This window comes from Mauremys mutica, chromosome 1, assembly GCF_020497125.1.
Source record: "Mauremys mutica isolate MM-2020 ecotype Southern chromosome 1, ASM2049712v1, whole genome shotgun sequence".
NCBI lineage: Eukaryota > Metazoa > Chordata > Testudines > Geoemydidae > Mauremys > Mauremys mutica.
The window spans coordinates 306,923,475-306,951,414 of record NC_059072.1 but is presented as its reverse complement, the minus strand read 5'-3'; the positions used below and the strand labels follow the sequence as shown (position 1 = coordinate 306,951,414).

Genomic DNA, 27,940 nt, shown 5'->3' with positions numbered 1-27,940 from the left:
AGTAATTTATTACCAAAAAACATGTATTGCTATAAGACAGACACCAAGAATGATCATTTCTGTAATTCTCATCACATCAGAGACAAGCAGCAAAGAATCCTGTGGCACCTTATAGACTAACAAACATCTGTTAGTTTATAAGGTGCCACAGGATTCTTTGCTGCTTTTACAGATCCAGACTAACACGGCTACCCCTCTGATATCAGAGACAAGTTACTGATATTTAACATTTCCAATATACTTGTTCTTACATGAGCTGAAAGGACCAAACAAAACCCGCATATGTAGAAATTTCACACTTTAATATAAAATGTAAAATAACATTTTTTAAATTTAAAGAGCAGGTGTGCTAAAGTTATATCTTTACATAGGATGACAGAGAAAATTCTTCACATACATGCTCAAGTAAATGCTGTAGAAAACATGGAAGTGTTCCTTGCATCTTTCAATGGATAAAGCACACAGCAGCATCTAAATGGGCCATGATCTGAGAGGCACAGTGAGCTGGGGACACACTGTAGCTACAAGCCAAGGTAAGGGTCCAGTCCTATGCACAGAACTTTAATGGAGTTACATGTGCAAGACCAGACTCTTCAAAACTTTGAGAGCTTCAGAAGGTGAGTCTGAGCTGTAGCAATAATATGATAGAACACTGTAGAAATGCAGACCCCACACACTCTGTGTTAAAAGCAATTATAAAATGTCACCATCAACCTCTGCATAACAAAATCTATACAAATAATCCAGAATAATTCCCCTTTTTAAAAGCAATTTTTACAAAAATAAAGGTTTCAAATTTAAAAGAACTGAAGTACAAACCTCCACCATGATTCAGACTTTGAAGTTGTATTTTAAAAGAACTGTCAAAGAATGTATCTTCTGATGCATTTTCTCTTTGCCTCTATTGTGATAACTATCAGACCCTTGTTCCTTGCAGTTTATAACAGCCGCTTCAATGGTAGACACAAAATCTGTTTACTTACAAAAATATATAAGTCATCCGATAAACATACTAGTTTATTATTGTAGGGTTACTAATAAATCCTCAGCTACTTGTGAAGTCTGTAGAAAACCTGGAGGAACATCAGACCGTTAGCTACAGAAAAAAATGCATGTAAAGAATTTCATGAAGTTTGCAAATAGATTAGGGAAAAGGGTAGTTCAAATTTCTTTGTTTACTGTACTAACCTTGACAGTGTCCCTTTCATACACAGGGATACTTAAGATTAATTTAATAAATGTCAAAAGGGGAAAGAATGTCCCAAGACTAATTTAAAACTGACTACCCATGGTTTAAAAGAGAATCTGTTTTCACTGGAATACTGGCCTGCTACTGCTCTCAGAATATTTTAGTACAGCATTGTATGCTTTAAAGATGGGTTAACAGTTTGGGTCACATTCTGCTGTCCTCATTTAGCTCTAATGCTGCAACTGGATCTGTGCAGGCCCCCTGAAGCCAAAGGGGCTAGACGCAGGCACAGAGATCCATCTGTGCAGATCCAGGTACAAGAGCAAGGCCTCTGTTTTATCCTAGTGCATGAAAGTGCACATAGTTAGTGGCACAATGACAGGCAAGTTATTTCAGGTCATGGACTTCCTTCTGCGTCACTGTTGTACTAGCTCTTTAGCATGGTTTCAAAGTTCTCATTAAGCCCTAAATTCTGCCACCATTATTTACAAAGAAGTTGGCTTCAATAGGATCACTTGCCAAGAGTCTGGCCCGATGAAATGAAGCTGTAAACATCTTAACCCTGAAATGCACTAACACTTGCAGCAGCACATGGACATTACTCAACACACCGATGTTAGTGGCAGAATGTTCTCCACCCAAAACACACTTACATCATCTGGCATCAGACAGTTTCCAGAATATATTTTTAAAGAAATTTAAACAGGCTGAAGGAAAACAGCAGCTCCTGCTATTCCACTGAGGGCTACATTGTGACTCAGGATACATATCCATGTAAGGGAATAAAAGCTCCTGTAAAGGCTCTGTACCGGCTACCCAGACCATAGGTCCCAAGCATTTAGGAGTAAGCAGGCACCACAAGCCCATAAGGAATCACAGCAACACGTTGCATCTCAGGAATCACAGGCAGCAACTCTGTGCATCTACAACCAGAACCTAGAGACTTTAACCTGAGACCGTGAAGATTAAGACTTGAGACCCTCTGCCAAACCATGTAACAATGACACAAAAGCCTCTCAGTAAAAGATATGTTACATGACAGATGTCTGCTAAACAACCTACTGTCTGGTCAGCCCTGTCTACCAGCATGCTAACTTTTTAGAAAGACCAAGAATTTGAGACTCTATATATGGCTGCCACTGTAGGAAAAATGAAAGCTGAAGGTCCTGTATATTCTACAGTTCACCAGGGCAGCTGGAAACGAGTAACAGAAAAGAGCAGATACAGACAGTATTGAAATTACTGGCATGCCTTGCTTTGCTTTGCAGTTTCACTGCTATTTAAAGCATACCATGGTTTTTATCAGGTGTAATGCGTGTAGTTATAGTGGAGATTGTAGTGCTACTGCTGGGCGAGAAAATTCTCTCTTAACAAGCACTTATGTTTCCAGTATTACATTTTTTCTAAAAGCCTTGGCTGCCCCCAGGGTCTAGTCATGATCAGCATCATCGTGGGGGAGACAGACTCGAGTTTGGATTCCCAGCTGGGAACCTGCCCTCCTGCTGGGTTTGCAGGAGAACGAGGAGGAAGAGGAGCTACTAGTTAGTGAATTGCTGTTACATTTTGGCGGAAGCCACTTGTATTTTGACAAAGTACAAACACCTGTCACTTGGTAACTGTACACAGTGCCACCTCAGAGCCATTAATGAGATGGGTTTGTAAGTTCAGTCTGGTTTCTAATACACTTTCCATTCTCCTGTTTTAATTATCAGTATAGTATTGGTCTCTACGAGAAAACATTCTGTCTCACTGGTTCATGTCTTCCTGTCTAACAAGGGACATAAGGAAATCTGGTAATTTAGCCAGTGAGTTTCCTATAGGACAATGACTGTTCTAAGATATTGTTAATGATGTCTTAAAAAATTCTTCCTATGTGACCTAAGAGCCAAGCATCCCTGTGTGTTGTACACAAGGTACAGAGTGTGTCACATTTGAAGTCAGCTAGCTCCAGTTTTTAAACAGTGACAAACTGATCTCCATATAGGAGTATTCAACTGAAGTCCATTTTTAAAAGCATCCATAACAAATAAAGTCAATGCAAGAGAATGCTGTCACAGAATAGCAACTCCTACTACTATTGTAGAGAGAAATTTATGAAAAACACTTTAAGGTTTATCTCGGAGTCATTTATCTAGTGAGGACATTCAATGACTTTATAGCCCTTATACCAGAGGATTGAAAATCAAAATTAAACCTACTTTAGTGCAACAGAATTATAGTTACTGTCTACAAACCATGTATGCTGTGGTATTTCCACAAGCAGAACACGTGAACAATCAGGCCGTATCATTTCTGCAAAGCTGTGTTCTGATTGCCTGAAGCATGGCAATCCATTCCTGCAAGCCACGCAGATGCCATTTGCTATTTTCCCCCAAAATTCTTCTGTCCTATGAGCAATGAGCTAGTTTCCAGTCCTCTGATCTGAATTTTTATTAACAATGACCAGCCAGCAAAGCAATCTTAGTGGTGGCCACCAAATTCATTTTGTATATGATATAAGCAGCATTTTTCCAGAAATTCTTTTCATAAACATCTAAATTAAAAATGCTATAAAACATTTAAGACATCATAAATAAACTTATTCTAAAAAATCTCTTTTCAAGCAATCAATAAATAAAACCCATCCTTATTTGCTAGTACAAACAGGCTGGATTATAAAAGTGCTATGGAGAATCTGCAGAGACCTTGCTTGTTTCGTACTTAGTTGCTCAATGGTTTCCAAGGCAGAGTTTCTTGCTCTGGTGCTGCTGTTCATCTAGTGATTGTGTTTTCTGTACGCCATCTAAAACGCAAGATGTTTTAAGAGAATATTAAATATACATTAAACACTCAAATGTATTGTGACCATATCAGTGCTGTTGTAGCCATGTTGGTCTCAGTATATTAGAGAGAAAAGATGGTGAAGTGGGTCCAATAACAGATATTAGTTCACCCCCTTCTCTCTGGGGATAATTAAGCAAACTCAAGCCCTAAGAGATACCTATATAAAGTATCAGGCAACTGAGAATTACGCAGCTATTGGTCCACTGAAAGAAAGCTGGTTACATGCCAGCACATGCTGTTCGTATAGTCATTAGCACACAGTGATGGGAGTCAAGAGCTCTAGATCAAAGTCTATCCTTTTTTATTTGCTATAACACATGGGTCTGAGTCTGGATCCAGGGCCTACACAGATCTTCCTCTTTCATATGTACTTCAAGTTCCCAGGGAAGGAACAGGTCAATGCCTTTGCCACATTCCCAACTATGAATACTTGTTCACAGATTAGAGTGGGTTTAAAACTGCAATCAATTAATTAAAATACTTAATCTACTTTAGGACAGACAGACACTATGCAGGCACAGCATTGTGTGCACACAGCACTTTAGGATTCTCATACCTTGGGCTGAAAACAGAGATAGCACATTCAGTTTCAGCAAGGATAAGAGAGCACCTTTCTCCAGATGGAGGAGCTTACTCCACTTAAGCATAGCCATTGTGAGGTAAGCAGGGATATGGAGCAATCAAATTTTTAAACTGCTCCACTCCAGCTCCGGGCAAAAACCTAATGGTCTGTCCTCCAGCTCCGGGCTCCGTTCCAAAGCCCTGGAGGTAAGTATACTGAGTGGCCCAGAATGGAGATGGTTAAAAACTCAAGGGCACCATATTAAAGGAATTAATATTTGGAAAATGACCTGTTGACAACAGCTGTCAAGCACTGGGACCTTATGCACCTCTCCTCAGCTAGGGTTGAAAATAGTTTAGTTCAGGGGTCAGCAACCTTTCAGAAGTGCTGTGCCGAGTCTTCATTTATTCACTCTAATTTAAGGTTTCACGTGCCAGTAATACTTTTTAACTTTTTTAGAAGGTCTCTTTCTATAAGTCTATAATATATAACTAAACTATTGTTGTATGTCAAGTAAATAAGCTTCATTTAAAATTAAATTAAAATGCAGAGCCCCCAGGACCCAGGCAGTGTGAGTGCCACTGAAAATCATCTTGCATGCCGCCTTCGGCACACATGCCATAGGTGGCCTACCCCTGGTTTAGTTATTGGAATTCTGCAGTGGTTAGCGAACACCCATGTAATATCTGATGAAATACCCTCAGAATTCCTGACCAAACAACCAAAGAAGAGAGTGCCCCTGAGAATCGATCCCAAATTTCACACAGACCTCACTGCATGCTGGAGTTTAGTCAGTGCTCTGTGGCCTCTCACAGACCAGAAACAATCAGTGAAACTCCTAGCTGTGTATATAGTATGCAGACTCAGTACTTTAAGTCAGGTATTCCCAGTTACCCGCTGGAACAAGATATCTAGCATGCCTTCTGCATTGTGTGTTTCAAATATTTTGGCTCTGTTTACACCATTTCCAAACCTGATTCAGAGGCATTCCAAGGGCTAACAGTTGATGCTAGTTTGCTGCAGTGAATCATTTCCCCTAGTGCAGAAAGGGCCTTAGCATGACACTGTGACTTAATTTCTGTCTTCGGAAAGTGACAGCTCGCTTGGCACATACACTTGCTTGGGGTTGAAGGAGTGGGAAACAGCTCACATTCACTGATCTGGGGACCAACTGCCATTAAATGCAATGGAAATGAGAGTTGTCTGAGAAAAAGTGATTAAAAGTATTGGTGTATTTTTTTTATTTATAAAACGTGGACAGTGGTTTGAAGTTTTGAAAGCATTAAGTGACTTCAGAGCCCACATCTCACTGAAAGTCACTGGTACTTGTGCTCCAAGTCACTTGAAGGCTTTTCAAAAACCCTCCCAATAGGATGGATTCATCAGTGCAAAAACTAGGATACTATGGATAACTTACATACCTGAATAAAGCACTTCTGGATATTTATGTTGCATGGGGGGTACCAGGTTTGTTTTTTTTAAATGAATACAGAAGTTTTATACTCATCACTAGTATCTAGCTGAAAGTTTAAATAGGCATGTTATCTCTGTCAGAAAATTTGAAAAGTGAGCTATAACCTTGCAAGTATTCAGGGTTTTTTTTCAAAATCTGTTGTATTTATTGCTTGTATGTAATTACTTACAACCTGTTACTACAAACACTTACTTTCTCTGGCTGTGGGCTCATGAACATCAGTGTGGGATGGGCTTAGTTGCCACTGTGAAAAAGAAAAAAAAGTTTCATTTATTCTAGAGGACAAAAACAAAGAATGGGAGGAAGAGGACGTTTGGGACATTACTTCATTTTAAGGAAGTGAGCTCCTCTGACACTATAAAACTACAAACAAGGTTTGCTTTCTTTTCACACGTCACCTTTTGAAGGAAAAAACTATTGCTCTGTTAAAATCGTATGGCCACAACTTCCACTTATGAGGCAGAATTGCCTGCCGGAATGGGAGAGTTGCACCAACATCCATGATCTTGAACACCTACAAGACCTAGTGCCTCAGAACAGGTGCCTAGATCCACCTTCCATGCTATGCACTGTGACTCCTCCAAGAGCTATGTTCTTGAATGGGCCCTTCCAGTGGATACCTCCAACCCCGCCCCAGTGTATCAAGAGGAGGGTTTGGAGGAGGTCACTTCATACAAAAATACCGAGTTAGCAAATCTTATTTAAGGGAAAACTTTGTAGGGAGATACCATGGAGATACTCCCAGCTCTGTCTTTGGCCTGCCCCTTTTCACTTTGCAGAGTATGTACCATATACTGTCCCTTTAGATGGGCTTCCAAAGGAGGATACAGAGGGACCTAGACAAATTAGAGGATTGGGCCAAAAGAAATCTGATTAGGTTCAACAAGGACAAGTGCAGAGTCCTGCACTTAGGATGGAAGAATCCCATGCACTGCTACAGACTAGGGACCGAGTGGCTAGGCGGCAGTTCTGCAGAAAAGGACCTAGGGGTTACAGTGGACAAGAAGCTGGATATGAGTCAAGAGTGTGCCCTTGTTGCCAAGAAGACTAACAGCATTTTGGGCTGTATAAGTAGGAGCATTGCCAGCAGATTGAGGGACGTGATCATTCCCCTCTATTCGGCATTGGTGAGGCCTCATCTGGAGTAGTGTGTCCTGTTTTGGGCCCCACACTACAACAAAGATGTGGAAAAATTGGAAAGAGTCCAGCGGAAGGCAACAACAATGATTGGGGACTGGAGCACATGATTTATGAGGAGAGGCTGAGGGAACTGGGATTGTTTAGTCTGCAGAAGAGAAGAATGAGGGGGGATTTGATAGCTGTTTTAACTACCTGAAAGGGGGTTCCAAAGAGGATGGATCTAGACTGTTCTCAGTGGTACCAGATGACAGAACAAGGCGTAATGGTCTCAAGTTGCAGTGGGGGAGGGTTAGGTTGGATATTAGGAAAAACTTTTTCACTAGAAGGGTGGTGAAGCTCTGGAATGGGTTACCTAAGGTGGTGATGGAATCTCCTTCCGTAAAGGTTTTTAAGGTCAGGCTTGACAAAGCCCTGGCTGGGATGATTTAGTTGGAGATTGGTCCTGCTTTGTGCAGGGGGTTGGACTAGATGACCTCCTGAGGTCCCTTCCAACCCTGATATTCTATGATTCTTTCTTCTGTACATCTACTCTGTGTGCACATGCCCTGGCCTCCCCACATGGTAACAGAGGGGACAATTGCACTCATAACAAAATACTGAAGATCAGAATCTTGGGGAGAGTGTGTCATATATATTTTCCTCAGCTCCCAGCCTGTTACCAAAAACCCAGATTTTGTTGGGAGGGTTGAAGACAGGACTGTATATAGTTAGGAAGGTCTCATTTTAATCTCCCAGAAGCACCTGGAAGCATTCACATTGGAAACATTCCAAGCTACCGAAGGCAGGAGAGGATTCTGTCTGAGCTTGTTGAATCTGGTCAAGTGGCAGGAGAGTTTTTAAAAATGGGCTATTAACAGCAAAATGCTCCTATTGAAAAAACTGTATCGGAAGGCTTGTCTACACTAGCACTTTTCCCATCACGGGTCTCACACTAGCACAGAAATGTTGCAAACACCAGTGTAGACAGAATGCAGGCATTTTTACTCCCATCTCTTTGAACCTTGCTCCAAGCAGGATTAGGCAACATGATGGTAGAACTTCTACACCCTGTCTCCACCGCTCTCCTAACATTCCTGTACACTTGAAGATTTTTTTTAAAAAATTCTGTAGGTTCTATCATTTACCGTAAATTTGCTAACGCCTTCAAGTTCACGAAACTTCATGTATGATATGTCTGCTTTCTTCTTTCCAACATCTACATCTCCTACATAGATTTGCTTGATGCCAGCACCTTTGATTAAAGGCACACATTCATCACAGGGACATTTTGTCACAAAAATCATGCTTCTCTCTTCTGGTTTTATTTCTTGACACCTACAAGTAGTCAGAAAAATATTCTGAAATTAAAAACTCGACCATTCTGAATGGTGGTGATTTAGGCTTATGTGAGTGAGCAAAGAAATTCTGTTAATCATATTATAATCTGCTCTTTGGAGCAGGATTGTTATTCCTACCAAAGTACATGGGAACAAGAGGACACATTTGATTAGGATTTGCTATCTGAATGACAAACACAGCACCGTTAAAGACTCAGTATTTACCATTCTTCAGTGTGTCATTTCAGGACAATAATGTGGTTATGACAGGTGGCAGAGATGGTGACTGTTGAGTTTTAATGGTACCCATCACACAACACAAGAATGAACAATTTAAGCCAAGTCCTTCACAGTTTTGAAGAATTCACAGAACCTACTTTATCTGTGAATGTTCAAATTTTACATCATGTTTAAATGTGTAGTTTGATTGTACATAGAACCTTTCATAATCACATCATGCTCTGCATCTATCAGTTGCTCATCTCTGAACTGCCTTTTTCTTTTCTGATATTAAAATAACAGATTCATATACCTGAATGTCAAGGCGTTCTGTTCAGCATGTATGATGTATCTGAACTTTCTGATTTCTCTGTCTTTTTGTTTATCATCCATGTGTGGAAAATCAGCATATTCAGATCCAACAGGAAAGGCATTATAACCACAGCCTACAAAATACATGGCTCCTGTTCCATCACAGCTCTGCAAAAGTGAACCATCAAGATTGATTTAATATTTGAACATCTGCAGGGTGCTGCCCAATATACCTATATTTAATTCAGTGTTCAAATTCTGAGTTGTAGAAACTATGAGTTAAAGCTGGGCTTTCACTAGTAGTATATTGTGTGTGTGTGTGTAGTGGTGGGGGTTCATATATTTTTTTTTGTTTGTGTTATAATGTGACCATCCAGTGCCATCTATCTCCATATCCATCCATGGCACTGGATGGTCACATTATAACACAAACAAAATAAATAAAGCAAGTTAATCTCATTGGCTACTTCTCCTTGTAAGCAGCACTGATAGAGGCAACAAAAAGTATGAATGACTAAGTCATTAAGCCACACTGCAATATGTGAGAGCAGGAAAGAGTAGCTACAGGATGAGCTCGAGATGCAAAAGCCTTTATTTGGCCATTGCATGGAGATCTATCAGATGGCAAACATGTTGATATAGTAAAGAAGTTAGCGGCTGAAGTTAGAATAGTTTGTGGTACAACTGATGACCAGAATGAAATAATCCAAACTGAGTGCTAGAAAATACATCATGGAATAATCTTGCACTTGCAGGAGGACTCACTACCTCTTTTAATAGAGTAAGAATAATCAAAGATGGAAAAGACCTATGAAATGAGCTCTAGCACAAGGAAGTTTATGCCTGGGCATGAAAAGAAAAGGAGAGTAATAACATTCTACGTTTATCTTTCTAGTGCCATATGAGGAACCAAGGCATAAAATCGGAGGCTAAAGTTCTGTGACTCAAGTTGAGGCTCCAGTCCTTATTTTGTCACTAAATAGATGGGGTTCTCAAAAAGTACTGCTCCACTGAAGAGCAGCTAGAACCAAGAAAGCAAATTGAAGCAGGAGAAACAGCAGAGAGACATATCTACGATTAGTTAAGATCCTTTTCCACAGAAGTAAAATAACCTGTCATTCTGATACATCCAGCACTGCTATAGCTATTTGTTGTTGCATCACCACAGTATAGTTCAGTACATGAATACATTTTGTCTAGGTTTACCATTTATGAGTCAATGCTGCACATTAGTATATGCCTTGTTTTGGCATTTTTCCATTCCCTCAAACCCTACTCTGAGCCAAAGAAGGTATGCTCCCCAGACATTTGCTGCAAAAAGTTCAGTGTGGCGTAACACTACAGTTGCATCAAACAAGGATTTGTCAGGTAAACTGTTGCCGTTTGACTTCTCTAGAGGTGAAGAACTGAATAGTGACATTGTTGAACAGCACATGTTTCTGGATTAGTAGTACTGGGAAAGCTTTGTAGCTAGGACACCTGGAATGACCGTAATTCTGTTACTATGGAGTCTAACAGATGAGAAGCTAGGCACAAACATTGTGGCATTTACCAACTCAATCATACTAACCCATCTTGACAGCCTAATTATCAACCAAAAGTTAATTTAGTTACCAGAGAATAAAAAAATGCAGTTTTTAGTAACATAATGCATAAACACCTCTCTTTTACAAAGTAATACAGTCAATGCTGAGCAAAATTGAAGTACAAACTGCCAGTGTGAGACAAAGTGACAATTTTTCCATACTCACAGATTTTCCTTCTGCCCAAATAACAGCTCCCACACCTGTTTTGTGATCCTCTAAAATATAGAATGTATAAGAAGTAATAAGTAATAGGCACTTTTGTTGAAAACTTCCATTTGGAAATCTGACAGCATTACCTAACAATTAATGAATGACGCCTCATGGCACATTGAGAAATATTAGCTCCACTTTGCTGATAGGGAAAATGAGGCACAGAAAGATTAAGACACTTACCAAAGGTTTGCAAGTCTATGACAAAGACAAGAACAGAATGCAGCCCTCCTCACTCAGGCCTGTGTCTTTTCCCCAACACCTTAGCTGACTAAATAATGTAATTATTGTGGAGAGATTTTAGTGTGGAGAGATATAAGCATTGGGTCTCTTTTGACAGTTATTAGATACTACTAAGGCAAAGTGTGCTAAGAAGATAGCTACCTAGAAACACTAGGTGCTTTGTGATTATTGGCTTTGGCCACCCTACACAAAGCAAAGGACTTTGTGTTGGGAATCTAGCCCATAGCACCAAGGAGTTTAATGGATGGCAGAAGATCACTTGGAAACTTAAAAAAGAAAAAAGAATTAATCAAAATTTATTTAAAAGACAAACTTTTTTAATAGCCACATACAGAATCAAGCTCTAGTACAGAAGAGTTTTGTGGGCTCTCTCTTACACACTATGCAGGAGTTTGAACAGAACTTTCATTTAAGTTATTTGAAAGTCTTCCAAGGTATTTCTGACGGGAGGCATTTTAACTGGTTAAAAATGGGGTGTGCTATGGTGGTAAAGAACATTATGGCTTTCAGTACACAACGCTTCAACCAGTGCTGTTCCAATTAACTATCTCCCAGCATTCTTGGTGCCATGCAGAATTCAGCACTTAAAGGGGGACTTTCCTGCCAAAGAAATGTTTTTACCAGGTCTTACAAATTATTGACATGTTTTTCTTAGTTATTCCTATATATTAGCCAGCATGAATTGTTCTCCTTCCTTTTATCCCCTTTTTACCACATGGTATAACTAATGCTACAGGTCTATTTCAATATCAGTTAACATAGGATTAGGATGTCACTGCAGGCCTAAATAGGACAAGCTGGGTTGGACATAATAAACACTTATCCAGACAAATATCTGCAGTTAATAAAGGTAAAACAGAAGAACAATTTGTGGCTGTAAACCTTCTTCCTCAAGTTTTATATCCCCCCTTACCTGAATCAATCAGGTTTGTTTAGATAATTTGGATGGTGCTCTCTGGTTTATAAGATGGTCATCATATTGTGGTCTAAAACTGAGTCCAAAGGACTATGCAGCCCAGGCTTGAGTCATCACCAGGTTATGGGAGTTGCCTCAACTTATCCTGGCATGTGCTCCCTATTTTGATCCTTTTCTCTCTCTATTCTGTGCCAACCCTGCCTCCTAACTTTCCAAAATGAGTATTCTTTCAAAGGGCACAATTTGCAAAAAAGCATAAAGCCAGGCTACAAAACCTATGTTTAGGCATCTAAATAAATGGTCTGGTTTTCAAAGTGCTTAGCACCCAGCAGCTTCTTTTGACTTAAAGTTGCAACTGTAACTGAGGGCAGAATTGGAACTTTAAATAAATAATTTTTTTCAGAGGGAGGCAAGAGAGCTAGAGTAGGAGTTTTAAAAATATGTAATTTAAAGAAAATTCTTCATTATGGCTCTAGAGCAGGTTGAAAGGATACAAGCCACATGGGTGCCACATATGCTGTGGGCATAGGGATGGAGAGTTCCTGTTAGCTAATACCTATCATTCTCAGATATTTCCCTATTTTATGGTTATTGAGGAACATGCAGACAGATGCCAGACCTGAACAGCATTCCAAGCCCACACCACTATATGCATATCACTCATCAATTCAAAAATTGGTGCGGGATGTGTAGGAAGAGTTGATTTACCAATCTGAATTGAATGGAATTCCTTTGCTTTTGCAGAAGTGCCACCAGAGTCACTTGTAAGAAAGGACAGATTTCTGGAAGGAATTCCTCTTGCTGTTCTGGAGGCACAAAAGCCTCAAGGATAATTAGGAACTAGACAAAAGAACTTTCTAAACCTTGCTGGGTCCAATTACATGCAAATACCAGAAATCTGCCTCAGATTCCCTGGAAGAGAGGCTGGAATAATGAACCAAATTTTGCCCACCTGTACGTGGGTGGAGAGCCCATTAACTTAGATGGAGGTTACACTAGTTTATGTCAGTGCTGCATTTGGTTTTGGGGAGCAGTGGTTTACCTGCAGAAGGAAGTATGGGAAATACCCTTCCTGTAAAAATTATATAGTGCCAGCCAGGGCATCTATGTCCTTCTCCACTGATCTTCCTGTGGTTTGCATGTCATTTATTTAATATAACACTTTAATTATGACATTATCAAGACCTCGGATGGTTACACCATTTCCAGGACTTTCACAAATACATTAATGCATAAACTGTATGCTTTGTGGCTCTCAACTGTGCAGGTTGCAGGATGTAGAGGGTTTAGGGGCTTATGGTGTATGATACCAGGAAGAATGAATAGCTTGTGCTTCTTGAAGCCAATCTTATGTAAAAACCCAAAGACTTATGCCGAGGTCTCTTGCACACTAAGGAAACTTAGAAATGGCAAGGAACAGGAGGCTGGATGAAAGATCCATAGGTTAAAGGTGGTATGACTTAATATAAGGAAGTTTTCCTGCGCCCTTTGTCCAACATTCTCTAAGTCCTAGGAGACACTTAGGCTATCTAGTACCAATGCATACACACTATGAAATAACCCTAAAGCGTGCAGATCTCTTGGTACTTGGCTCTCTCTAGAAGTTACCCTACTGCCATCTGTTATTTTTCCCCCTTGTCCTATAGAACAAAAGATGGAAGGAAAAAAAAACCAAAAAACAAACCATACTTTACTCCAGAAAACCAAACATCTGAGTCAGTCAAACCGATTTTCTTAATCATGGGGACTAATGATGTGATAGGTGTCAGAGAAAGAATTCTAAATGCGATGAGATCTCTTCACAAAACACAGGATGTAAAAGTTTCTTATTGCCAGGTATGTCCTAGGGGATCTGACACATACAATACTTTAAATGTGCATGTCAAGGAAAAGGATATATTAATATAAGGGATATATTTACATCCCTTTTCGATAGAACAATTTGTTATATTTGACCTATTTTAAAGTAGTTGAAAAAATCAATCTAACCAATTTTGGATTAATTTTTCAAACAAATGCTTTACTATTTATTAATGAAAAAATAAAAAAAAATAACACTAGCAAACATAGTAACTAACCAACATGGAGGAAGCAAAAAATGAGCAAGGAAAGTATTGCCAATTTTAAGCTTCCCAAGGGTTATAATGTAGAGTATATATTTTTTCTGAGTCCTGCATAATAGTGCAAAGAATTTTAGTCTCTAATTGGGCAATTTGCACAAGTCTGCCATTATTTAATTAGCTAGAGAATAAGGGGATTAGAAATCATTGGTATCAAAAGTAGGCCAAAGTCAATTCATAGCCTCTGTCCTCTACCAAAAAAAAAAGTATCCTGTTCTTCAAAACTCCACAATCTTTGCAAGTGGAATGGTCAGTTGTCAAGTGTGTAGTGACTATCACTACTAAACAATGGGAATAGGAAAATGCTGTTACACAAAACTAACTAGTATTCTGCTAGTGGGTAATGAACAGATATGGAAGAGCATCTCTATTTCTGTTTACTATTATTTTCTATTTAAGTGTGTATACCATGCTTACCACAATGCCAACTGATCACCTTTTTGTCAACAAGTGACACCTAGTGTTCGTATATAAAAGATCTCGCAAGGGCTCCAATAAATTAAATAACGCTGTAATCTTTCAGATAGGGGGTGCACATGCTGGCTGAGGCTTTGCCAGTGTAGGATAATTGCACTGTGAAAGCGCCTTCCATCTGAAGAGCTCAAAGCCCTTTACAAACATTAATGCAGGCCCCTTGTGAGGTACTCTAAGTGGTACCCCCACTTTACAGATGTAGGAACTGAGGCACAGAGCAGGTAAGTACCTTGCCCAAGGTCAGATGGGAAGTGTTTGGCACTGCCAGGAATTTAACCAGGGCTCCTGACTTCCAGTCCCATGATCACCACAAGACTGGCTTTTCTCCCATTCACATAGAAACTCACCAGTTCGGTACGCCAGTAACCTGGCTTGTATCATACAGTGCCTTGCAATTTCTTGGGGCAAGCTTTGATAGTGCATGTCATTTGTCTGTTGCGATCCATTACAATAAAATCCAAAATGGCTGAAGGTAGGGACACTGGCAGCTACTGTGGCCAAAAGCAGGATAAGATCTTTCATATTTTGCCTAAGATTGCTAAAATATGGATTTTCGCAGAGGTTCTCCAGACCCATAGTCATCAATATTTGCTTGTGCATTTCTTCATTTGAAATTAGGAATAAACTTTCATACTCCTTTATTCTTTCTTGTCTACACTCAGTATAAAAGTCAGTGTTACACCCAGACAGAGTTTTTGCAATTTTTTGAATGAAATCACACTTGTAGGTGGTTTCCTCTACAAACTGCACCATATCACACACTAAAGGCTGAAGCAAGAGACACACACGAGCTCGACTATTTGATTTCAATCTTTCTACTGCTTTGGCATCTAGCTTTGCATCTTCAGTACTGGTAGGGTTGGAGGCTTCATTCTGCAAACTTATTTCAGGATCTGCAGGCCAATAAGAAATTCTGTTCACTCCAGCTGAAACAGAAGATACACATGGTTAACAGGAAGTGTGCAAACACTGGTGTTAAACATTTTTCATAACCTTAACTTTAAAACATTATCATAGAATATTGCATTTTGACCCCTTTAACAACAAGGAGTGGGTGTTCTTCAAACTGCATTTGAGCATCATATGTGCTGGCAAATATCAGCATCAAGGGGTTATTGTGTCTTAGATTAGCTAGTTTTGCTTCTATTATGCTTTTACAGTTCTGGCAACCAAAAGGCCAAGATGCACCATCTCCAATACAATCTAGAAAACAATTAGCTTCAGTGTAAGCTCCTCGGGGCAGGGACGCCTTACTTTTATGTCTTGTACCATCTGACCACATTGCCAGTGCATAACAAAAAAACAGATTCTTATAGTGGTGCCCTAGGTGGTGAAAAGCAAGGGTTGCTGAAGAACAGTGTAGTCAGTCCACACCACACAAAGACGAAGAATGTGACCTGTGAAATGCACTTGATCTTAAATGGAAAAGGAATTTCAAAGAACTGCATCTGAATTCCACACCAACTCACATTCCTCTTTGCTGCAGTTAATACTTAGCATGCAATTGGATCTTCTGGTAAAATTACAGGTAGGCAAGCAGAATGTAACTACCTGGGATAAAACTAACCAGGACTCCCAGGTTAACACTGCTACCCTTGCAAAGTGTCATGAGAATACTGTGGTCAAAGGCCTCAGTTTTATGTTCAAGTAATGAACACAGTACTGCCACCTAACAGTACCCGAGTCACTGAGTGGCTACTGGCTCAGTGGAAAGAGTCCCACTTCCTGAATCACCAACTGCAGAATAGAGACATTTAATACTGGTCTTCCCTATTGAAAATATCAAGGCTTACTATGCAAACCAATGAGGTAAACATTTACATACAGAACTGGGGCAATCCCCAGGGAGTATGAGTTTTCTGTATACTGTCAGTCATAAGTAGCAAAACATCTAAATTAACATATTTACCCGTTCCATACTACAGTCTGTAACTTACCATTTACAATCATTTTTAAACAAGTTGAACATGGTTTTCTGGAAAAATAAAGATCACAGTTTTTAAGCCTTGATCCATGTTTAATCAGAGCAATTTGACCAGCATGTAAGTCTGCACTGGAGCAATGTAGACCAACCATTTTTATATTTTTCACTACGACCAGGCCAGTCTTCTTTACCTATATAAAAAGTACATTATTAATTTTTGTTACAAATTAAAAGTTCATAATGATGCCATAGCTCACTCAGTGTGTTCCACAAAGCATGGACTTAACTACACGCAGCATTGCACTTCTTTGCATTTTGGGCTATGATAATGCAGTGATGGTCAAAACATGTTTCATGATCCCAGGATATTGGAGAGAGAAAGTGGATTTATCAGACCAAATTCCACTGGTGAAAGAGACAGGCTTTTGAGCTGCACATAGCTCTTCTTCAGGTCTAGGAAAGGTATGCAGAGTGTCACAGGGGGGGGGGAAGATAGCTCAGTGGTTTGAGCATTGGCCTGCTAAACCCAGGGTTGTGAATTCAATCCTTGAGGGGGCCACTTAGGGAACTGGGGTTAAAAAAAAAAAATCAACAAAACAAAAAAAAAACCCTGGGGATTTGTCCTGCTTTGAGCAGGGGGTTGGACTAGATGATCTCCTGAGGTCCCTTCCAACCCTGATATTCTATGATTGTCTATGAAATACAAGGAGGACTACTTATGCTAAACAATCTGTTCCATCTTGTATTACACTGTGTAGCTTGAAAGCTTGTCTCTTTCACCAACAGAAGCTGGTCCAATAAAAGATAGTACCTCACCCACCTGGTCTCTCAAAGATTAATCGACAGATACATCTCTTAGGCCTGGTCTACACTGGGGGGGGGGTCGTCGAACTAAGGTACGCAAGTTCAGCTAGGCGAATAGCGTAGCTGAACTCGAACTACCTTAGTTCTAACTACTCACCCGTCCAGACGCCGCGGGATCGAAGTCCGCGGCTCCCCCGTCGTCTCCGCCACCGCCGTTTGCGGTGGTGTTCCGGAGTCGACGGGAGCGCGTTCGGAGTTCGATATATCGTGTCTAGATGAGACGCGATATATCGAAATCCGAGAAGTCGAACGCTACCTGCCGACCCGGGCAAGTAGTATAGACGTAGCCTTGGTTACATTTCCTTTAGGCAGTGCTGCTCATTATAGGTCTTGGAAGTACATGCTAATCTTTTTTAGTCATTCTACTCATCTAACAGATCCCGTAACAAACTTCCAGTCAAAACACATGAAATCTTACTGTCTTTTTTTCTGGGGCAGATTATCCCCTGAAAATCCACAGAGGATGGGACATCCCACAAATTTCCAGTCAGTATCTTTTGAATGATTCCATCTGAGTGAGGTTTATCTCCCTCCCTTCCAGCCACAGAAGCTAAAACCATGGCTCAGGGGTTCTGTGTGGAAAGGCCAGGGTACAGCCTCCAATCCTAGTCATTGCCTACATTCTTGAATCCTCTCTGTTGCACAGTGAACCCTCCATGTAAGAATGCTGATGAGTTCAACACTCTTATTCACTCTCCCAGGACTGAGGATTAAGTTATGCTAGAGAACATCTGAGCTTCCAACACTAGTTCTGCCTCTCCTCATTTGCACAGGCTAATCTCCACAGAGGCTTCCTGGGGAATCAGTAAGACAAATCCTCCCTTTGTACATTGCAGGCAACATTTGCTACATCTGGATCATCTGTGTTTGTGGAAAAATAGGAGACAGCCTAGCCCAATGAAATTTTTCTAATAATGGCCATCATGGTGTTACAGCTACTAAGAGTGAGAACTGAAAGACTACAGTTGCTTAAGATTTATGAAGAAATTCCATTGTTAGTGATAGTTATGTATCTGGGATTTTTGTACAGCCCCATGTAGCTGTCTACCACCTGCCCTCTCCTAGTCACTTTGTCTAAGTTTGACTTTGGGTTCAAACTTCAGAAGGAGCCCATATCTCCATCACAGGCAGAATCAGAAGAGTGGGTTTGAATACCCTAGAACAGCAAGTTAGTTAAATTTGGAACCTAACTTTGAGGCTTGGGTCAGATTTCTAATTATTACCAATTTTTATTTTACCCTCCTTTTCTTGTTCTAGTTTATACATGAGCTGTATTGCCGTTTCCCCTTCAAGCAGCTTAAATGAAGAAACAGCATTTACACTTGTGTGAAAGTATTGGCACTAGACTAGAGGAGTACATTAAGATTTATCTTGACTCCATCAGGTGGTATATAGGTATGCAATGTATAAAAAGTTAATTATTTTTAAAGAAGAGTAACAAAGTCCTTGATCCCAAAGGGATCACTTAGAGAGAACCCTGTATCAAGGTGCTTACAAAAAACACCTCAAATTTGAAGCAGCACTGTCTTTCAGTTATCCAGGAGACCAGTTGACACAGATGAATACCCTTTTCACTAACACCCAGATATTCTAGCCTTAAAAAGGTGCAATGGACATTTCAAATGGCTCCATGCACCTACTATTCACTCAAGAGTTTGGTTTTTAAATGACAGTTTCCTATAACTATACAAGAAGGTTTGTGTTTTAAAGAAGAGTCTGCTCTGTCGATAGGATCCATGTTTTTAAGCCCCAGTTGAGTGAACCATTGGCCAGCTTGGTGGACTACAGGAAAATCCATGGATGTAGACTCCAAAACAAAACCATAATGTTTTCCATAACATTACATCAGCATACACCCTGTTACCATCTGAGTAAGGTATAGACAGTTCAAGAAATCATCACATAGCAACACATCGGAACATGTGCTGAAAAATACAGGGGACCACCAGTCTCAAAAGATTCTTTAGCATTTCAGCCCAATTTTTTAAATCTAGGCCACCATTCTGTCACATTTATAACTGCATTCCCATTTTTCTAATTTAATATCTGTCAGCAAATACCAAGCCTCTTTTGAGATCATACGACCAAAGTTAATGTTGCTGACTGGAATTACTTATCTATTGTAGTATATAGGACATCTCAATTCTTTTCTGCTATACCATTTATAGTACCTTAGACAGAAGAGCATTTACAATAATCTTATTGTTTGAACAAGGTTTGGATATAAACAAAAGTATGTAACTACATTTAAGTTTAGATGGTGAATAGATAGCATTCTTAAATTTTTGCTCTCAGGTTCTGCTTTTATTCCTCCTGCCATTTATTACAGAAGAAAAAATGGTCAGAAATACACTCAATACAATTTCTGTACTTTTAAAAAGTACCTGGAAAGTATTTATTATATGTGTAAATGATAACACACAATAGTCTGGTTAAGTATATTCACAGACAAAGTGTTAGCATCTTGTTCAGGAAGGACAACTAAACTGCAAGCAATATATTTTACCTGCGATTTCTTTTGCTGTTCAACTGGGGGAAATAGTTCCATCCAGAGACTGAACAAAGTGAAAAGATTTACTTTGGAAAGCCTTGGTGTTTGACCTGTCATCAGAAAAAAAGATGAAAGATAAATATTAACTGATAAAAATCATGTATTGCTTTAATGACTAAGACTCATAACTGGTGTTCTATAGTGTAGGTAGAAAAAGATGGAATACCTTGCTTAATACACACTGGACGGTAGTGTAGCTTAAATTTGGCCCCCAAATTAAATTTTGTAAAAACAAGCATTTATAAAGCCAAATGACTAACATTGATGTTTCCTCTACAGAAAATGTAGTAAGTTGTTTTACACTAGCATATACTCAATATATAATTTTTCTAAATTTACACACATGTAATTCAAATACAAGTGTGTATTTATATAAAGTGTAATAAATACAAAGAAACTGTTCCATTAATATATAAGTAAAAACAGTAAAATAAATATGCAGAATTTAAAATTCAAACACTGCAACAGTATGATCTTGAAAGTGAAAACAAAGTCAGTGATTTCCCCTAATTTTATTACCAAAACTGAAAAGCAAAGAACAAGCAAAAATTGTGACTTTTGTTTTTAAAATAAAGAATTCCTTCACACTTTTAATGACCTAAACATTACTCTAAGCATCTACCATGAAAACTTTCCCTAGTCCTGTAGACCAAGCAATGGAAGAGCTAGTGAGGCATTATAACCACACAATGGCCACTAGTAATATTAGTGCCTACATTCATCTCTCCCCAACACCAGCCCCACAGATCACCATGCTTTTCTGCTATTTTCATCAAATGAAGCAAGAAGGAAATGAAACAAATTTTGGCAGAAAATATGATCAGATGCAAATAAACTACAAAGATTTCCTAGAAATTCTACACCAGCCATGGTAGAGCCTAGTGGATCTTTTGCTTCTACTATTGCTGTGGTAAATCCCACTACACAGAACTTTTCTGGAACACAAATTGCTTTGTCTACCCAGCTGTGTATAATGTGAGGAACTGGTAACATACTTTTTACAGAAGTCATCCCACTTGTGGGGGGAAAGCAGCAGCCATACATTGGGTCCCACTGAATTTGGCACATTTACGGAGAAATGCACATTTAATGTGCTGAAAGAAATCCAAGTCACCTCCTGTGAGTCAGACACATGCCTTTAACAAGTGGTGAAAGATAGCGAAGTTGCTAGGTGCTCTTGGGTAACAGACTGTTATCGTCATCACCACTACCAATGAAACTAGTAAAATGTACCACACAGTTTGGTCAATTCTCAAGAAACCATTTTTGGGTCTAGCAGATCTTACAAACTACAGCCTGGTGTGGAATATTCAATTTCTGATTAAGATAACCATGAAATTAGGAAAGAGTCACCCCCAAACATACCTATCCACCACCAATATCTGGGACTCCTTCTATTCAACATCCAGACCTGGTCTTGGAACACACAGTTCTGGTAGTGCTGATGGATGACCTCCCCCTATACAGAGATAGGAGGATGTCTTGGGACTGTCTATAGCAGGGGTCGGCAACATTTCAGAAGTGGCGTGCTGAGTCTTCATTTATACACTCTAATTGAAGGTTTCGCGTGCCGGTAATGCATTGTAATGTTTTTAGAAGGTCTCTTTCTAGAAGTCTATAATCTATAATTAAACTATTGTTGTATGTAAAGTAAATAAGGTTTTTAATGTTTAAGATGCTTCATTTAAAATTAAATTAAAATGCAGAGCGCCCCAGACCGGTGGCCAGGACCTGGGCAGTGTGAGTGCCACTGAAAATCAGCTCGCGTGCCGCCTTCGTCACATGTGCCATAGGTTGCCTACCCCTGGTCTATAGCATTTACACAGTTGGCACAGAATACTACTATTTTGCCTCAGAAACAATAGCTCTGATATGCTTCCATTCCCTCCTTTAGGGATGCTTGGAGAGCTGTGATGAGTAAATGCTCCTCTACGCTTCAGAGCAGTCACCTGTGAAGTCCCACAAGGCTCAATCCTTTCTCCCATCCTTTTTAACACCTACAGGAAGGAAGGTGAAAAAAATGAAAGCAAGAAGGGATAGAAAAGGGAATTTGTATTTATTTATTTTTAAAACAGCCCTAACTGTCTCAGGGAAAGTAGGAAGAACAATTAGACCAGTGACCTATTTTTATGTTGATTATCTTGGGGGGGGTTGGGAGGGAGGAGAAGAGGAATGTGGGCATTTGGATACTGTAGCGATGGGTGCTGTTATGTGAATCCAGATAGAGAGACAAGTAGGTAAAGAAATGTGTTTGCATACAACCCAATGTAACTGACCTTTTAAACAACAGTTTATTTTTAGAGTTCTCTCCACAGAAGAATCACAAATTGCATCACAGCTAATTAGAATAAATGCAAACATAAGTAATATGTGCACGTTACAGCAACAATCATAGAATCATAGGACTGGAAGGGACCTCGAGAGGTCATCTAGTCTAGTCCCTGCACTCATGGCAGGACTATATAATCTAGACCATTGCTGACAGGTGTTTGTCTAGCCTGCTCTTAAAAATCCCCAATGACAGAGATTCCACAACCTTCCTAGGTAATTTATTTCAGAGCTTAACCACTCTGACAGTTAGTAAGTTTCTCCTAATGTCCAACCTAACCTGCCCTTACTGCAATTTAAGCCCATTGCTTCTTGGCCTATCCTCAGAGGTTCAAAAGAACAATTTTTCTCCCTCCTCCTCGTGATAACCTTTTATGTACTTGAAACCTGTTATCATGTCCCCTCTCAGTCTTCTCTTTTCCAGACTAAACAAACCCCATTTTTTCAATCTTCCCTCACAGGTCATGTTTTCTAGACCTTTAATCATTTTTGTTGCTCTTCTCTGGACTCTCTCCAATTTGTCCAAATCTTTCCTGAAATGTGGTGCCCAGAACTGGATACAATACTCCAGTTGAGGCCTCATCAGCGGAGAGTAGAGCAGAATAATTACTTCTCATGTCTTGCTTACAACACTCCTGCTAATACATTCCAGAATGATGTTCACTTTTTTTGCAACAGTGTTACATTGTTGACTCATATTTAGCCTGTGATCCACTATGACCTCCAGATCCCTTTCTGCAGTACTTCATCCTAGGTAGTCATTTCCCACTTTGTATGTGTGCAACTGATTGTTCCTTCCTAAATGGAGTACTTTGCATTGGTCCTTATTGAATTTTATCCTATTTACTTCAGACTGTTTCTCCAGATCATTTTGGATTTTAATCCTATCCTCCAAAGTATTTGTAACCTCTCCCAGCTTGGCATCATACGCAAACTTTATAAGCATACTCTCTATGCCATTGTCTAAATCATTAATGAAGATATTGAACAGAACTGGACCCAGAAATGATCCCTGAGGGACCCCAATTGTTATGAAATATATAACAAGTGTGAGGAAATTCCTGTTCTCACATTTTCTAAAGAAAAATAAAACAGTACAATAGGTCTACTCTTCATGTAATTTTGGCTTGTAGAGTTTATCCCATTAATCTATATTTCTATTGCATTTATGAATTTCAGAGCCCTCCTGTGGCCAGATCATATATATTCCTTATAGATGGTAAACAAAACTGTGTAGCACAATGGATAGCTTGTATTACATGTTTGAAAGGCAATTCCAAATATCTGTTAAGATGGACCTTAACAAATATAGTGTGACCTGATTTTCAGAGGTGCTGAACACCTGCAACCCACCTAAGTTAATGTCAGTTAGAATCATAGAATATCAAGGTTGCAAGGGACCTCAGGAGGTCATCTAGTCCAACCCCCTGCTCAAAGCAGGACCAATCTCCAACTAAATCATCCCAGCCAGGGCTTTGTCAAGCCTGACCTTAAAAACCTTTATGGAAGGAGATTCCATCACCACCTTAGGTAACCCATTCCAGAGCTTCACCCCCTTCTAGTGAAAAAGTTTTTCCTAATATCCAACCTAAACCTCCCCCACTGCAACTTGAGACCATTACGCCTTGTTCTGTCATCTGGTACCACTGAGAACAGTCTAGATCCATCCTCTTTGGAACCCCCTTTCAGGTAGTTGAAAGCAGCTATCAAATCCCCCCTCATTCTTCTCTTCTGCAAACCAAACAATCCCAGTTCCCTCAGCCTCTCCTCATAAGTCATGTGCTCCAGCCCCCAATCATTGTTGTTGCCTTCCACTGGACTCTTTCCAATTTTTCCACATCTTTGTTGTAGCGTGGGGTCCAAAACTGGACACACTACTCCAGATGAGGCCTCACCAATGCCAAATAGAGGGGAATGATCACGTCCCTCAATCTGCTGGCAATGCTCCTACTTATACAGCCCAAAATGCTGTTAGTCTTCTTGGCAACAAGGGCACACTCTTGACTCATATCCAGCTTCTTGTTCACTGTAACCCCTAGGTCCTTTTCTGCAGAACTGCTGCCTAGCCACTCGGTCCCTAGTCTGTAGCAGTGCACGGGATTCTTCCATCCTAAGTGCAGGACTCTGCACTTGTTCTTGTTGAACCTCATCAGATTTCTTTTGGCCCAATCCTCTAATTTGTCTAGGTCCCTCTGTATCCTATCCCTACCCTCCAACGTATCTACCACTCCTCCCAGTTTAGAGTCATCTGGAAACTTGCTGAGGGTGCAGTCCACGCCATCCTCCAAATCATTAATGAAGATATTGAACAAAACCAGCCCCAAGTCTGACCCTTGGGGCACTCCGCTTGATACCGGCTGCCAACTAGACATGGAGTCATTGATCACTACCCACTGAGCCTGATGATCTAGCCAGCTTTCTATCCATTTTATAATCTGTTCATCCAGCTCAGACTTCTTTAACTTGCTGGCAATAATACTGTGGGAGACGGTATCAAAAACTTTGCTAAAATCAAGGAATAATATGTCCACTGCTTTCTCCGCATCCACAGAGCCAGTTATCTCATCATAGAAGGCAATTAGATTAGTCAGGCATGACTTGCCCTTGGTGAATCCATGCTGACTGTTCCTGTTCACTTTCCTCTCCTCGAAGTGCTTCAAAATTGATTTCTTGAGGACCTGCTGCATGATTTTTCCAGGGACTGAGGTGAGGCTGACTAGCCTGTAGTTCCCCAGATCCTCCTTCTTCCTTTTTTGCAAGAGTTCAGAACTTTTGAAAAAATCAAACCACTTTTTTTTTGTAACTGCTGCCAATGTATATTTATTGAAAGAAAACTTTGCAGGTGTATCAAAGCACCATCATCCTCCCAAATAATCCTGAGGATGCTGATCTCATCCCCACTACAAGACTCAGCAAAAGCAGTGTCAAAGGGCAATTCCTGGCTAGAATATTAGTCTTAGGAATGATAGGAGCCAAGCTTTGAGTCACATAAAATGTCATCCAGGAAGTAACACTATCCTTCATTTTGGTATCACTCAACAGCAGGGAAAACAAATGCTTGTTATTCAATTCCCAGGGTTTACACTAGCAGAAAGAGAACCAAGGCTGGACAGAAAGTTTTCTTCCCACCTGTACCCATCATAAGGACTGGGTTTCTGGGAGGAATTCAAGCAGAAGGGAGACTAGTTCTCTTCTTAAGCAGAGCTTTAGCAGCACCATCTTTATCTCCCATGGTGCTCAGGCAGCGTAAGTGTGGTATTCATGGACAGTCTGCACATACACCTTATTCCCCCTGCTACATTTGGGTCACAAACACTGTAAGGGAAAATTTGAAGCCAATCAAAATTAGTTTCAGTTAGAATTTCATAATACTCTTGCAAGATTATTTTGCAAAACCTCTATTTGGGCCCTGTTATAGGTGGATCATGCCTGTAGGCATATAAAGGCATATTTAGATTATTGGACATGGCTAGAGTAAGTGTTCAGGTATCATTTGGTCTTTGGATTTAATAAAGGAATTTATGATTGAATTGGTGTCATGGTAATATCCTGTATTAATAATAATTCCAACAGTGTTACTTTTAAGAAAAGGAACACTTCATAATTAAGTACACAGGTCATAAAACCCAGTTAAGACATACAATACAAGGAAAAAAATAAAACTAGATTCCAAACTCAAGTAAGTAGTACTGGCTTAGCAGGAAACCATATAAATAAAATTTAGTGGGAAACACCCATTGTTAGTAATGCTAGGAAAACTTCAAGAAGAATGATGGGAAAAATCTCTGAGCCATCCTGCCAGAGGAAAAGTCACCACGCAGAAATAGGCTTACAAACTCCCTAATGAGTGTCTCAAAAGATAATAGATGGCTAAGCGACATTTCTAATCATAAAATAATTTTAAAGTGTATTTATCATGTAAAAAAAGAACTACAAAGGAAGATCCGCTAACATACGTGAGAATATATACTCCTACACTTAAAGCTCTTGCAATAGCAAATTAGGACCAGTTACCTAGAAAAGATTTTATCATAGTGTAAACTGAAATGAGATTATAATTAGAAAAGATGGCGAAGAGATAAGGGAGTGGAGGGAAAGAGAGAACACAGTCATCCACAGATCTTGTTTTCCAGGATATTCTTCTCTCTTCTATGTATTTACTTACTGAATGGTAAGCTTTTTGAAAATGGGATTCAGTTAACATGCTGTCCATGTCCCAGCTGGGGGAGCCTCCTCCACTGTAGTCATAGATTTTAAGGACCACTAGAGTGACCTGCTTAACACAAGCCAAGAACCTCACCCAATGATTTCTCTACCAAGCCTAAAACTGCTGTTTGAACTACAGCCAGGGGTGAAAGTAAAATTGAAAACTTACCAGTACGGGGGCCCCAGAAGGGGCGGGGCCGGCTCTGCCCCCCAGAAGGGCTGGGGGTCAGCATCCCCTAGCCAGCCCTTCCAGGCTGCCTGGCCCATGCCACCCAGGGCTCCAGCGGCGATTTGAAGGGCCCAGGGCTCCAGATGTTGCTGCCACTATTGCAGCAGCAGCCGGAGCCCTGGGTCCTTTTAAATTGCTGGCCCTGGGGCAGCTGCTCCTTTTGTCCCCCACACTGGCAGCCGGGGGGGGGGGAAGTGGCAGGGAGGATAAAGCGCTGCCGCTAGGGACTCTGAAGTGCCAACGACAGGGGGGCGCAAAAGTGGCAGCAACATTAAAGTAAGGTGGCAGGGGCAGGGGCCGGTACCGGCAGCCACTTTTTACCAGTACGCCATATCAGACCGTACCGCTTTACTTTCACCACTGACTACAGCACATCTGTTAGAATGACACACAACCCTAGTTGATCAACTTCTAGTGATGGAGGACACCAAGGAGCTGGGGAGTAGGTTCCAGTTTGGGGAGGGGAGACAACTGGGATAGAAGGGGACTCTTGCTGGATATGCTGCCAGGCTCAGTCCTGGAGGCATGGAAAGATCCCTCTTATCTGTCAACCTGGATATCGGGGCGGGCTGTCCTCTGGGGATACAGAACAGAGAAGCTCTCACCTGACATGCTGTCGGTCCGGGACTAGGGGTGGGGCGGTCCCAGTAGAAAGGGCATTGAAGGGCGCTCACCAGGCACGTTCTCGGTCGGGGGGGGAGGGGCGATCCTAGGTGCAGGGGCGCTCACCTGACACGCTGTCGGGGTGGGGGGTGGAGGGGCGATCTCAGGGGGAGGGGCGCTCACCTGACATGCTGTCGGTCTGGGGGTGGGGGAGGGGCGCTCACCTGAGGCGCTGTCGGGGTGGGGGAGGGGCGATCCCTGGGGGAGGGGCGCTCACCTGACACGCTGTCGGTCTGGGTGCCCGCGGTGCAGACTCTCCGCCCGGCCGCCACCTGTCCATCGCCTGGACCCTCCGCACTTTGCATCGGTCTCGCTGGCCTCACCCGCCCGTTAGCGGCTCGAGCGGCTCCGGCAACTCAGCTCCGCCCCACATAACTGCTGTGGCAACAAACCCCCGTCAACGAGCTAGCGCGGCGCGAGCTCTGCGTCAGCATCTTTACGTCATCATGAAGCTACTGCCTTAACGGCGAAGGGGCGTGGTCGGCTGGTTCAGGCGCTTGGGAGGGGGAGGTGAAGTCACTCCGATGAGCGTCCGTTGGTTGGCTCAGTGTGGGGCGGGGCTTGAGGGAGCGGAGCGGGCCGCTGTGGGAA

General features: G+C 41.0%; 1 protein-coding gene across 2 annotated transcripts; it reads right to left on the bottom strand.

Annotated features, from left to right (window-relative positions):
* On the bottom strand, positions 1–27,940 carry CDADC1 (cytidine and dCMP deaminase domain containing 1). Of its 2 annotated transcripts, none has more exons than XM_045013998.1 (9): positions 27,567–27,940; positions 19,879–19,973; positions 16,522–16,699; positions 14,932–15,510; positions 10,787–10,836; positions 9,037–9,203; positions 8,313–8,502; positions 6,241–6,292; positions 1–3,971 (listed from the first exon to the last, which is right to left on the bottom strand). In XM_045013998.1, the coding sequence occupies exons 1-9, from the start codon at positions 27,652–27,654 to the stop codon at positions 3,898–3,900; spliced, it is 1,473 nt and encodes a 490-aa protein (XP_044869933.1). In that variant the 5' UTR covers positions 27,655–27,940; the 3' UTR covers positions 1–3,897. The 2 variants fall into 2 exon arrangements, with proteins under 2 accessions (XP_044869933.1, XP_044869942.1); XM_045014007.1 differs by lacking the exon at positions 27,567–27,940 and adding an exon at positions 21,289–21,432.